This window comes from Fistularia commersonii, chromosome 15, assembly GCF_037954325.1.
Source record: "Fistularia commersonii isolate RoL2024-O1a breed Wild chromosome 15, RoL_Fcom_v1.0, whole genome shotgun sequence".
NCBI classification, from domain to species: domain Eukaryota; kingdom Metazoa; phylum Chordata; class Actinopteri; order Syngnathiformes; family Fistulariidae; genus Fistularia; species Fistularia commersonii.
The window spans coordinates 12,609,566-12,623,368 of NC_141298.1; the positions used below are offsets into that span (position 1 = coordinate 12,609,566).

At 58.8% G+C, this 13,803-nt stretch overlaps 2 protein-coding genes across 3 annotated transcripts; both read right to left on the reverse strand.

Moving 5' to 3' along the window:
- Positions 1–65: 65 nt before the first annotated feature.
- Positions 66–4,156, reverse strand: cnga2b (cyclic nucleotide gated channel subunit alpha 2b). Its single transcript, XM_086160235.1, has 7 exons — positions 4,113–4,156; positions 3,350–3,451; positions 3,141–3,251; positions 2,569–2,739; positions 2,371–2,478; positions 2,193–2,299; positions 66–1,655 (listed from the first exon to the last, which is right to left on the reverse strand). The coding sequence occupies exons 2-7, from the start codon at positions 3,448–3,450 to the stop codon at positions 193–195; spliced, it is 2,061 nt and encodes a 686-aa protein (XP_086016361.1). The 5' UTR covers position 3,451; positions 4,113–4,156; the 3' UTR covers positions 66–192.
- Positions 4,157–5,055: 899 nt separating this feature from the next.
- Positions 5,056–12,256, reverse strand: pls3 (plastin 3 (T isoform)). Of its 2 annotated transcripts, XM_086160233.1 has the most exons (16): positions 12,105–12,256; positions 9,238–9,341; positions 8,992–9,143; positions 8,546–8,675; positions 8,336–8,468; positions 7,994–8,075; positions 7,717–7,882; positions 7,496–7,638; positions 7,253–7,348; positions 6,948–7,143; positions 6,762–6,840; positions 6,564–6,681; positions 6,354–6,484; positions 6,048–6,171; positions 5,840–5,964; positions 5,056–5,754 (listed from the first exon to the last, which is right to left on the reverse strand). In XM_086160233.1, exons 2-16 carry the CDS (start codon positions 9,296–9,298, stop codon positions 5,622–5,624), a joined length of 1,869 nt encoding a protein of 622 aa, XP_086016359.1. In that variant the 5' UTR covers positions 9,299–9,341; positions 12,105–12,256; the 3' UTR covers positions 5,056–5,621. The 2 variants fall into 2 exon arrangements, with proteins under 2 accessions (XP_086016359.1, XP_086016358.1); XM_086160232.1 differs by having other exon boundaries at positions 7,253–7,638.
- Between the last annotated feature and the right edge of the window lie 1,547 nt (positions 12,257–13,803).

Below are 13,803 nucleotides of genomic sequence, written 5' to 3' on the forward strand. Positions count from 1 at the left end.
GCCAGAGGTGCGTGCTGCGTTTGAGTGCAGCACACTGATCCTTTCCAATCAACACAACCAATTAGAGCCCGAGCCCCGCCTCCTGGGGCCTTGCCTCCATCTCCTGATTGGTCAACGGGTGGTGCCGGTGGGCCCCGAGCCTATAGGCGTCTCCTCTTCCGCCTGTCCGGGACCTCCTCCTGGGTTTCACCATCAGATCATGGAGACACTGTGAGGAGAACCCCCCCCGGCCTGGGCAGGCGACCCGGCCCGCGACCGGCCCTCCGTCTCGGGGTTCCCGACCCCATCCTCCAGGGTGCCGGTGCCGCCGTCGGTGCGGTGGAGCTGGCGCTCCAGCAGGGTGATGCGCTGCTTCAGCCTCTGCTGGGTGTGGGTGTACTCGCTCAGGAGCCGGGAGAACTTGGTCTGCAGGGAGTCCAGGTTCAGCTCCAGACGCTCCACCTTCTCCTCGGTGTCCTCCCTCTGCAGCCCGCCGCTCTCGGCGTTCTCGTCCAGGAGGCCTTCCTTCATCAGGATCTCCCGGCCCCGCTCCTCCAGCACGGTCTTGGCATCAGGGTACTCTGTCACGGCCTCCATTAGGTCGTCCTTGGAGAGGCAGAAGAGGTCGGAGTAGCCTAAGCTGCGGATGTTGGCCGTCCGGCGGTTGCCCATCTTGCTGCCCCTGATGTTCAGGATGCTGATCTCGCCGAAGCAGCTCCCGGCAGTGAGGAGGGCAAACTGCGTCACGCCGTCGTCGGCCACCACCGCCAATTTCCCCTCCTTGATGATGTACATCTCCTTGCCGATGTCCCCCTTCCTGCAGATGTAGTCCCCCGGGCTGAAGACCTGCGGTCGGAGCTTGAGGACCAGCTCCACCAGGAAACCTGCCTCGCAGTCCTGAAAAATGCGCACTTTCTTCAAGGTCTCCAGGTGGACGTTAATGGCGATCTCGGCCCGCAGCTTGTTGGGCAGGTTCTTCAGCACCTCCTGCTCGTCCACCGCCTTCTTGTTGGTCCACAGGTAGTCGAACCACTTGATGACACGGGTCTCCAGCTCTCTGCTGACCTTGCGGAAGTGCATGTAATGTTTGATGGCATCGATGCGGGCCTGGAACTCGGCCCGGGTGGCGTTCATATTGGCGATCATGGAGCCCACGTTGCCCACGATGGTGGCAAAGATCAGCACCCCGACGAGAAAGTCAAATACCACGAAAAGGTACTCCTCGTCTCGCACCGGGGCCGGCATCTCCCCGATGGTGGTGAGAGTCAGGGTGGACCAGTAGAGGCAGTAAACGTAGCTCCTGGTCAGGGTGAAGTTCTCCGTCTTGGAGGCATTGGGGAAGACCCAGGTGTCCGAGCCCAACCCCAGGGACTTGGATATGGCGTAGTAGATGCAGGCGTTCCAGTGAATGATGACCAGGATGTAAAGCACCAGGTTGCAGATGCGGAAGATGTTGGGGTAGTTGGTGCGGGTCTCGGTCCGGTCGAAGAACTCGAACATCCTGGGGAAGCGGAGCAGACGGTTGAACCTCAGCTGAGGGGTGTGGATGCCCGTGGCCAAGTAGCCCAGGTCCGTGGGCAGGATGGAGATCACGTCCAGCTTGAACTGCAGCGTGCGGACGTAGCCGTCCCTCAGCTTGGCATGGTCCTTCACCAGCAGACCTTGTTCCAGGAACCCTGAGACCAGAAGAGCAGTTTCCAATCCTCAAGAAGCTCAGAGACACAAAGCATACCTGCTGAAGGTAGAAGGACACAACAGACCTAGAGAGCCAATCAGGATGGCTTCACGCCACATGGGAAGGAGCCTCTGGTTCTGCTGCTTGGAAAGCCCAATTTTAGGATTCCACCTCCACGGATGGAGAATGTTCATAATGTGTCAATCAAGTCCAGGAGAACATTGAGGTAGCAGGAACCAAACGACTCCCTCCCCCTGGGGCTAGCTGATGCTAACAGCTAGCAACCTCAGCCCGCCTCGACAGAAGATACCAGCCACGGGGGGCAGTAGAGTGAGAGGTTGTTGGCCAACAAGAAGGAAGGTGTTCCTCAAGATGTCGTCTGAGCTAACATTTGGTAGCCTCAGGTACGATGAGTCAACCCGATGTTCCGGGTGTGCTAGCCTTTTGGCAAGATGTTTTGAGAACCTTGTCCCCCAAGTGGCTGAAAATATATTGCAGCTCTACCCGTTTGTAAGTCTACGGACGGAGAACGGGTCACCTGTGCGAAGGCGGACGCAGGTGTCCATGATGTACAGGAGGTCGGCCAGGTAGTCCAGCACCAGCCAGCAGATGTAGTTGTCCGTCTGCAGCTTGTCGAAGCAGCCCCTGCGAGGTGACAGGAAGTGACTAACAGTGCTGACCGGAGGCGCCGGTGCGGCTGCGGGCCGGGGCGTTACCTAGCAACCACCAGGAACCAATTGTAGAGCACCGCGACAGTGATGACAAAGAGCCAACGGTAGTAGGAGTCTTCGGACGGGGACACCACCAGCAGGTCCCACCTCCTCCTAGAAGAACCGCAGAAGGACAGATGGGGAACAGCGTCCGCCTTTCCTCCCTGTGAAGGGGCGGGTCTTCGGCTCCACAGGTGGACCTACCTGATGACGCCGCTGACGGTGGCGGCGGCGGGCTGCGTGTTGCTGACCCGGCTCGGGGCGGTCCGGAGCTCCGGTCCACGGAACCTCTCCAGGAAGGAGTCGGGACGCTCCTCCTCCTCGATCAGGCTCCGGTGGGCCCACTCCCTCAACCTGAGGACCAGGCTCACCAGCCTGGAGACACATACTGTCAGTCAGCCATATTTCTTCTGCTGCGGTGGAACGGGGACCTCACTGGTGGAAACCCTGTGAGACCACCATGGAGAAGGTCCCGTCTCCTCCAGGCTAGTTATACTTGGAACTTTGTAGAAGTACCTGTTCTTGGTGTACAAGTACTGTGGCTCTACATATTGGGCTACTTCTCCAGGGATTGTACTGAACATCTCAGCAGCTGTGGACCAAGGTCCATCCCCAGGTCCTCCTCCACCTGGGAGGTGGTGAGGTTTCCACATCTTGCTTCACACACCAGATCTTTTTGTCTCCCTCCTCCATGAGGGAGGATCTCAGAACTTCGGGTGTCTTCTTTTCAACCATGCACATATATGTGTGTGTGTGTGTGTGTGTGTATGCATCACCTGGACATGGCTCCGCCCCTGTGAAAGGAGGTCCTGGAGGCTCCTCCATGAGGGTCCAGGGTGGCGACTCTCTGCAGCTCGGAGGACGTGTCGTCCCACACGGACGGAACCCTCCAGGAGAACATCTCACTTTAGAACCTGATCCTGCACCCCCAAACCCTGTGACCCCGTGACCCCCATGACCCCTGTGACCCCTGAGGACCCCTCACCTGCTGAGGATGCTCTCCGCCCGCTCCACCTCCTCCTCCAGGCCCGTCTTGACGGACAGGCTGTGGGGGGAGGGGTCCCACTCCGCCGCCTGGCCTGTCATCCTGGAGAACACACACACACACACACACACACACACACACACACACACACACACACACACACACACACGCGCACACATGCACAGCTTCAATGGAGCAGAGCTCCCCGCTCTCCAGGGCCTTCACAAAGCCCCTGGTTGCCATGGCGACGGACGCTACAGGCGAGGAGCATCTTCACGTCGGTGATGTGACGGTGGAGGACGCGCGCGTGCACGCACGTACACACGCGCAGGGCTGATGAGGCGTTTAGGGGACTGTAACCGGCCGCGCTAATTGGAGGATCATTAAGGAGGACACAGTGGAAGCGCTGCGCTGGGAGAGCCAATCAGAGGCCGCCCCTCGGGGCCGCCGTCACTCAGGAAACCGCGGAGCCGAAGCCGCTGGAGCCGCGGGCCCGCACCCGCCGAACCGGGAGGACCACCGGAGGACCAGCGGAGGACCACCGGAGGACCAGCGGAGGACCACCGGAGGTCCACCACCTCCTCCACCAACACCAAACCCCTAACACACGCACCGGGAAGCACCGGGTCCTTCGGAACAAACGCGCTCACGCACGGAAAATATCGCGCCGGTAGATCCGGGGGACCTTGGCTCCGGTCCGCGACCCGGTTTGGAACATCCCGGAGAAGTTCGACCCCCTCCTCTTCCACGCGTGCACGCTCACCTGTGATCCACGGCCGCTAACCCACGAAGAGCCCCATCGCACGCACACGCACACGCACGCCGGCGCCTCTGGCTGGAGACGGATGATCCGCGGGGGCGGAGCTCCTCTTCTTCCTCCTCCGGGCGAGATGCGGGTCGAGCCGCCGTGACGCCGGAGGCTGCGGGGGGGCGGGGCTCCTCTGGAGGGCCCGGATGTGTCCTCTGGTCCGGGTCTTCTGGGACTGGAGGATCACTGCTCTACTCCTTCAGAATAAAAGCCCGGGTTTCCTGATGAGACTTCTTCTTCTGTCCCGCTGGAGGTGGACCTTCCTTCGGTCTATATTTCCATCTGTAGATGTTCTTCCGTCACCTGTGAAGGAACGGGTTCTCGGAGGATGAGCACCGGTCCTAGAAGAATCCCCGTGAAACAAACAAACCCTCAGCAGGTTCTTCTGGCCCTTGAAGAGCGCCCGATCGGCTCTGCGCTTGTGATGTGACAGATATCTAATGAGCTCTGAGAATCTGAGAAGCTCCATGGTCTCAGGTGTCTGAAGGCTCCTCCTCCTGCTCTGTCAGGGCAGGGAAGGCAGTGACAACCAGGAGCCTTCAGGAGGAGCCTTCAGGAAGACCGGCCCGGAAGACGAGGTTCCACCTGGAACGGGACGCTTCGAGTTTCAGAAGAACATCATGTTTGAACAGTGAATATCTCCGGCTCCAAAGTTCTGGAGCTCAGTGTTCTCCATGAACGGTCACCTGGAGCAGGTGGAGGAAACCAAACATCTAAAAGACAATGAGTCTCCTGGACCTTTGACCTCCTAGAGGAGAGACGGCAGGGGGTTGGAATGTTCTTGACTGAACCAGGAAACAATTCACTGGATCAAGGAACCCCTGAAGAACTTCAAACAGGGTGTGTTGTGTGTGTGTGTGTGTGTGTGTGTGGAGGAGGTGAAGGAGGCCTCAGCCAGTATTGATACTCGTTTATTGTTGAGAGCAGATATTCATCATGGGCGCCGCGGCGGTCCAACATTCGGCGGCAAGTCGAATACAAAACGAGGAGGAACCTCAGAGCAGAACCTGAGGCAGAAGGCACAGCAGGGGGTCGGGGGTCAAGGGTCAAGGGTCAGGGGTCAGCTCACTGCTCAGTCCATAGAAACAGGAAGAAACAGGAACAGGAAGAGGCATCAGGATGGTCCCGGGCGGCAGCAACATTGGAGCTTTTGGCCTGGAATGTTGTGGGGAGTTGGGAGGTCAGGTTGGGATGGCGTTGGGGCAATTGGGCGGTTGGGTTGGGATGGCGATGGGGCGTTGGGGCACGCGGTCCGGCCTCGACCTCGACGCCGGGAAGGCTTTGAGAAGGAATTAAGTTAGGCAGTAAAAATGTAAACAACCTCGCAGCTGGAAAAAGGCTTGAAGAAGAAGTTCTGCACGGAGAAGGTGAGCGGTCGTCCACGGCTCTGCCTCCCGTGGAGGCAAAGCTTGCGGCCTTCCGGCTCCTCTCTGACTCAGTCCTGGCCCTTGGGCGCCGGCGACCTCAGACCCTCTTCATCCCGCGGCCCATCAGGCAGGCAAACACCGTCATCACCATCTTGGGCTTCACCTCCACCAGGTCCTCCGGCAGGGCGTAAACTCGAGCCCCGATCTTCCTCGCCATGGAGACGGCGTACCTGCGGGGGGGTGGGGGGTAAGAAGGGGGAGCAATCAGCCGCCGGCACCGTGGACACCCGAAGTGGAAGCGGCGGCTGCACTCACTTGGCGTTCTCCAGCTTGTCGTCCTCAGACAGCGAGCCGGTCTTCACCAGCTCGAAGTTCACGCTCCCCGGCTGGATGGCGTCGATCAGCTCCAGGACCGCCAGGCTGCTGCTGATGTCCCGGTCCTGGCGGCGTGCACGGACACGTACACGGCGGTTACCTCAGTGACACGCGCGTGCATGTTCGCGGCGGACTGGCGGCGACCCACCTTGAAGCCGGAGATCTTGGCGGACTTCCCAGCCTCCGCCAGGGTCTTGTTGACCCAGTTGACGATGATGTCGTCGTTGACCTTCTCCCCTTCGCCCAGGTCCTCCAGGACGTTCAGGGTGTACCTGCAGGAGAAGAGCCTTCCATCAGCCGTGGCAGGTGAGGAGAAGGTCTGACCTCCATACAACTCCAACAGCCAGTGGTCTCAACACACACCGATGCTAGTGGACCATTCGGCATCTTGCCCAAGCGCACTTTGGCAGGCAGGCGGTGGGTGCAGGAGTTGTATGTTTACGTGTGTGTGTACCTCCTCATCAGCTGCCAAACCAGGGCCAGGGTCAGCGTGGCATTGCCGTCGTTCAGGTCCTGCCCTCCGATGCCCACCAGGGAGAACTTTGCCTGCCGGCCCAGCTCCACCGCATAGTTACAGTTCTCCAGCTGGAGGTGGAGGAGATGACGGAGGTAAAGGCGGGTGCCTGAGAGGGCGCGACGGAGCTGAATGTCTGAGGAGGTTCACCTTCTTCATGTTGGTCCCCAGCTTGGGGTACGGAGGCTTGTTGACCTTGTTGGTCCAGTCGACGGGAACTTTGATCCTCTCGTAGAGCTGCAGGATCACCATGGCGTCCTGAAGGTCCCTACGGGACAAGAGGAGCCGGGTCGGACCTCAAAGTCCAGGGGCAGACCTTGAGGAGCGTTGCACGCCGGGGAAACCTACCCGTACAGGTGATTGACATGAGGGTTGACTCCCAGCGAGTTCATCCAGTTCCTGAAGGTCCTCTCCTCCCGGGTTTCACCTGAAGGCGGCAGAGCAGGAGTCAGACCCGGCTTTCGTTTCCGGAAGGCAAACGCCCGAGGCGCCGACCGGTAGTTTGAAGGACATCTAGCGAAGGTCTGGACCCACCCTCCAGCAGCCCCCAGTCGATGTCTTCCCCCTCGGGTTTGGTCAGAGCCGGATACTTGTTGAAGAGGTTGGCCACGAACGCCAGGTTCAGCTTGGGGTTCCCGCTGACCACGTCGGTCGCCGTCACAAACTGCCGGCAGCCCAGACGGTCGGCCTGCAGTAGCATGGCCTCAGCCCGCTGGAGATCATCCCTCTCCTGGAGGACACACACACACACACACACACACACACACACACATACACATAAGGGGGGGGCATGTGCCTGTTGGCGTGAAGCTAAGGTGCAGCTGTTAGCGCAGGCTCACACTGAAGCCCCCCATGTTGATGTCGATGCGAGGCTGGTCCTCGTCCGTGCCCTTTGGAGATATCTGGTTCAGGAGATGGAAGTAGGCCCTGGAGTCCTTCACACACACATAAACACACAGAGTGAGATGTTTGAACCAACCAGGACCTCCAGGATGGTCGAGAGGAATCGGGGAGGCCGGGAGACGCCCGGTCCTCTGGTCCTCGCCGGAGGACGACCCGTCAGCGGGCGGTTGGAGACAGACCTTGATGTCGGAGCTGAAGTTGTTAATCTTCTGCCAGCCGGCGTTCTCCAGGTGGAAGTTGGCCCAGCGTAGCAGCAGCTCCTCGGGCGACAGCTTCATCAGGTCCTCCAGGGTCTCACCGTCCCTCAGCAGGGCGGCCAGGGCTGCGGTGGCGGTGGGAGGGGGCGGTCAGTACCTGCTCCGATCCACGCCACATCACCACCGCTCCACCGTTTCCTCACCTTCGTTCCTGCTGAGCTCGATGTCGGCGAACAGGCCGATCTTGATGATCTGCCAGAGCAGACCCAGGACCAGGTGGGGCTTCCCCTCCTTCAGGTCCAGAGCTCCGATGTTCACCACGTGGCAGCCGATGGCCGAGGCCGAGTTCAGGGCCAGGTTCAGGTTCTCCTGCAGGGTCGGGAGAACACGGAGCTCTTAGGGTCTGATGTTCAGACACACACACACACACACACACACACACACACACACACACACACACACTCCCTCCTGCAGACTGACCTGGATGGTGAAGGGGGTGAGCTTCTTCTTGTTGATGGTCCTCTCATCAATGGTGTCCGGCACTGACAGGTTGATCATTTTACTGTTTGGACAGAAGACCGCCTGAGGTCATCTCAGGTCTACAGCCTGAACCGACTTAGAAACACCTTCACATGACAGGAGCTTGGAGCTCCAGGTCCAGTGAAGACCAGAACCTTCTTTCTTTTCTCAGCTTCTCAGACTGTCTCTGGTGTGACCCGGAAGACATCCTAAATGTTCTCAGACCTTCTAGGTCAGCTGACTACTACTGGCACTGACAGTAGTGTGTGTGTGTGTGTGTGTGTGTGTGTGTGTGTGTCTCACCAGAGGACGATCCCGTCCCCCACTGAGGTGAAGAGCGAGTCGGTGTTGGGGTCCATGGGCAGGACGTGCTTGCAGTCCAGGTCCTTCTCCAGCGCCGTGTTGATCCAGTTCACAAAGGCATAGCGCTCCTCCTCTGGAGGCAGACAGAGAAGATCATGAGAGCCTGCCGCCGTGGGGTGGTGGATGTGGAGGTGGAGTTGGAGGTCCTACCGGAGAAGGAGTGCTGCGTCCCCTCGCTGGAGAGCTCCGACGTTCCGCCGATGGCCAGGATGCCCTCCTTTCTGTTAATGGCCTTCCTGAAGGTCTTGGCCACCTGACTTCCTTTCAGCTCCTGGACGATCTACAACGAAAGGCAGGAGCTGAAGCACCTCCAGAACCTCAGCTGCTCAGCTCCAGGAGAAGAGGACACACATCTGACGGATGGATTGAGCTGCCTGTCAATCGGCTGACGGACCGAACATCTGCTCAGAATCCTGGAGGATAAGCTCTTTCGTCCCGAAGCTGACGCAGCAGCTCCGCCGAGTTTCTCCTCTGTCAGCAAAAACCCTCCCACCACCTCATGAACCTCCAGGAGGAGGAGGAGGAGGAGGAGGAGGAGGGGCCGGACATCATGTTCTGGGAGTGTGTGTGTGTGTGAGTGTGTGTGTGTGTCATACCGCTAGGAACTCCTGGAAGCTGATGTGGTTGTCCTTGTCACGGTCCAGCTTCTCGATGATCTGGCGGACCAGGTACCTGGGCTGGGGATGTCCCGCCTCCTTCAGCAGCTCGTGGAGCTCGTCGTCGCAGATGAAGCCGCTGCTGTCCTGGTCTGCGGGCGGGCAGGAGACACCACGCTGACCAGGGGGCCGCAGAACCCGGACGGAACCGGTCGGACAGAACCGACCCGGATCGCAGACACTCACCCACTTTTGCGAAGATCTCCCTCATCTCCTCCATGTCCTCCTTGGTGAGCTTTCCAGACATGGTTCTGTGAGGGACCCGAGCTGGCCGGTCAGAGACGGTGGAACTGGAAAGAACCCGGAGAACAGATTAAACCCGCCGCCGGCAGCCGCCGCTCCGATCCTATCGGTTCCTCGGCCGGTTCCTCCTAAGCACTTCTCCTGGAATGGGAGTAATTTCCTGTGAGTCACGACCCCAAGAAGATCAAAATCCAGAGCCAGAACCAGCGGTTCCTTCGGTTCCTCCACCGCTGGAACCAGGGGTGTGCTGGTGGGATCGGAATGTCTGGGAGAACCTCCAGCTCATAGTAAACCGGGGACATCTGGAAGAACCTCCAGCTCAGAGAACAGGAGGAAGATGTGGGAGAACCTCCAGCTCCAGAGAACCGGAGGAGAACAGGAGGTCCTCCTGGAGCAGCAGACGTCCAGGAATGCAGCTCCTCGTGGGGCTGAGGAGGACAAAGCGCGGGCTGTGCTGCCGCCGCCGGCCTCGGGGTTTTCCAGACACAACGCTTCAGTCAGGACCAGCTCCGTCTCCCAGAACATCCTGCTGCAGGACGGCGTCTGGGGACGTCTGGGGTTCCGGCTGACCCGGATCCAAACCCGCAAACAATGGACAGCGGCCGTGATGTCACTTCCTCCTCCGTCAAGCGCACCATTAACGGCCCCCCGGTCCTGCGACACGACCGCCCAATCACAGAGGAGCACAGGCGTCCACTTCCTGTCCAATCACAACCGCCGCTTCTGTTTTTAGCTCTTCTCCAGCAGGAAGTGAGGAGCTGCTGCTCTGGTCCTCACACAATGAAGGTCCACAACTCTGGAGGGGGGCACCTGTGGGCCCCCGGAGAAGAACAAGCCATCTGTGTATCTGTGTGTGTGTGTGTGTGTGTGTGTGTGAAGGGTGGGCTGATCCCTGCTGGCAGGTGGAGGCGGCTGTCCACCGACAGCTGCCCCCCCAGCTGTCGGTGGACCGAAGAACACAGTAGAACATCAAGGAAAGCTAAGGAACACTGAAGAACGTTGTGGAACATCACGGAAAGCTAAACAACACCAAAACATTGCTTCTTTCTTTCTTTCTAGATCTCTAGAACGTGGTAGAACCTTCAAGAAGCCTCCAGATCACCTGGAATGCCCCCCCACAGGTCATGTCCAGCCAGGAAGCAGTAACCATTGGATGGGGATTGATTTCCAATCATCACTAATCTGTCACACGGACGGACGACCCCTCGGAGGTGATCGATGCTGATTATTGATGAGGGTCGATCATAAAGTCCTCCTTGTGGCGCTGGGAGCCGTGCGGGGACCCGCCCACGCACTGCGCGGGAGGGGGGGGCAAGCAGACACACATGGCGGTCGTCCCGGTGCGGGCGGGCTCCCGCACACGCACGGCGGTAACGCAGACATTTTTACCCGCTGACGGGCGGCAGACGTGACGTCATCGGGGAAAGAACACAAAAACAACAACAATAACAAAAAAACACAAAAAAAAATTCCCCCATCCGAACACTCCGATGGACTGTCCCACAACATCCGGGTCTCTCAGGCGTGGCGAACAAAAGGTGCAATCAGAGGAATGTGATTGGACGGGTTCCTACGAAGAACACACACCTTGAAGGTGTGTGTGTGTGTCCTCCGCGCGGAGACACCGGCACCGAGACCAGGACCAGGACCCAGACCGGAAGGAAGCGGCAGCCGCGGCTGCCCGCCACTTCCGGCAGCGAGTAAAAATAGAACCGGTTTTATCTGCGGGAGCAAGCCTTCCTCCCCCCGCGGCACACACACACACACACACACACACACACACACACACACACACACACACACACACACACACACACACACACACACACACACACACACACACACACACACACGCCGCAGCAGCGCCTGGATTTACATGTTTCAACCGAAAACAGAATCGTGTGTGTGTGTGGGTTTAAACTCTTCTCCATCCGCTTAAACACACACACACACACACACACACACACACACACACACACACACACACACACACACACACAAACACACACACAGACGCTCTGAAAACCGGAAGAGCCAGTCGAGATAGCACAGGTGAAGGCTCCGGGTTGACGGTCCGAACGGCAGAACCGGTTCCAGGAGATCCCGCTCCGGTGCTCCGGAGGCCTGAGGTGGACCAGGAATGGCTCACATACCTCCTGCTCCTCCACACACACACACACACACACACACACACACACACTCTCTGTTATGATGCCAGGTACCGGGTCAGAGCCGAACCGCGTTCACCCCGGGTCTCCACAGATGCTCCGCTCAACTAGATGTTAGTTCACGCACATCCACGGACGGAACATCCACGCAACGTCTGGGGCGGGGAACGCCCGGGTGGAGTGTCTGGAGGACCCGGGCGGGGGTCTGGAGGGTGTGGAGGACCGTGGCGGTCCGGGCGGAGCCCCGGGCGGTGAATCACTCCCGACATAAAGAGCAGTCAGTAATGGGCCGGTTGTGACACACGCACACGCCCTTGCGTGACACAAGGCGCCGCTTACACAAGGCTCCGGCAGCCTCCGTGCGTGTGCGCGTGTACAGGCGGGACGCGCAGCCGAGCACATCGAACGAACCCCGCGGTTCCGACGCAACATGAGCTGGATTTTCCAGACGGAATCCCGGGTGGAGGTGGACCGGAGGCCCGGTTCGACCCGCCGGGACTCCGGAAACTACTTTTCCGAACTCCGGTCCCCCAGCGGCGGACCGCCCCGCTCCCGCTCCCGCTCCCCCTCCCGCCCCGCCGCGGAGCTAAAGCTAGGCGGCTAACAGCTAAAGGCTAGCGGCTAGCAGCGGTTCAGACGCACCTGAGAAGATCCGGCTGGACGCGGCGCTGCGCGGGCTGGCAGGAAGTGAGGACGCGGAGTCGGCGAGGCTCCAGACGGCACCTCCTCTCCTCTCCTCCTCTTCCTCTCTCCCTCCTCCTCCTCCTCCTCCTCCTCTTCTTCCTCCTCCTCCTCTTCCTCCACGTCGCGGCTGGAATGCCGGAGCCGCCCCGCCGGTGACGTCATCGGCGGCCCTCCAACCATGTATGGACTTTTAGAAGAACGTATCCAGGAGAAGACCTGGACTTCCCCTCTTCACCTTTGTTTATTCATAAACAACAACAATAACAACAGATGTATTTATAACCCCGCGCTGTCAGTCAATCACAGAAGATTTCACCCATGTCATATTTTTATTGTTTGCAGTGGATGGAGAAACATCTCACTCTTTCCACCAGACCTGCATTCTCTCCATCCTCATCCTGTTTCCAGTCTGGTTTCGCTGTCACGCGACCAAACGCAGGCTCCTCCACGCCGTCTGAGAAGAAGGGAAGTTTGGCAGGAGGTTCTCATCACGGGAACCATCCAGAGGAACCCTGGACGGTCGGGCTCTGACGCGTCTCCATCACGGGTGTTGGAAAACACGGCACCAGGTGGAGGACAGTCAGGTTGGAACCCAGAAGAGAAGATCTTTATTTATCATTATTATCTGGATCAGAGCCCAGTCGGGCCCGAAGCCGGTCTTCACACCATCTGGATCCAGATGACCCAAATTTGATCTCCTGGAGGGGAAGAAGTTCCAGAAGGAGCTTCAGGACCAGAAATCCACCGGGTGTTTTGAAGGTCCCACAGTCACGTGACCTTTCTAAGACCATCAGAGACCCAGTTTGAGGTATGAGGGACCTCCAGCGGAGCTCCTTGAAGCATCTCGTCGCTTGGATGACGTTCGGAGGAGGAACAGCTGAATGATCTTTTCCAGGAGGCTTCAGAACATCACTAAAGATCATCTCGCCTGTTGTCTATCATGTGTTTGGGATTGACCCTGTGGAGCACCTCCTCCTCCCACCCGGGGGTTCTGGTTCCACCTGGTCACCTGGTCCTCAGGCATCCGGTTACACCTGGACTGTTAAACAGGTTGACACACACCTGAGATCCGATCCCTCACACACACACACACACACACCTCCTCAGCGTGAAGTCACATCACGTGACCTTTGACCAGAGGGGGTCTTCTTACACCACAAACACCAGGATGGAGACACTCATCACGTTCTCCAGCAGGCAGAGGCGACCGCCATCACCACACAGGGGGAACCAGGAGAAACGGTGAAGGAGTACAGATACATGGACAGCGTCTTTGACAACCTCTGGAGTTTCTCAGGAAACATCTCCAACAGCAGTACCTGCTCGGGAAGCTGAGATCATTTGAGGTGAAGAGCACAATCCGAACCGCGTTCTATGACGCCTTCATTGAGAACATGAGGACCTTCTCCTTCACCTGGTGGCTCCATCCCATCACCCCAACCACAGGAATGCCCCCCACCGCCTTGGTCTGCTCCAAAATAAACCCCCTCAGAGTCCTCTTCCGCTTCAAATATTAAAAACAGACAAAACGATCCTCACCGACGCATCTTACGCCCGGCCTTCCAGCGGCTCCCTTCTAGTCAGACGCTGCTGCCCAGCCCCCAAAACCCAGAGAAGACCAACCTTGGTCCCCCAGAGCCGTCCAAACCCCTCATCG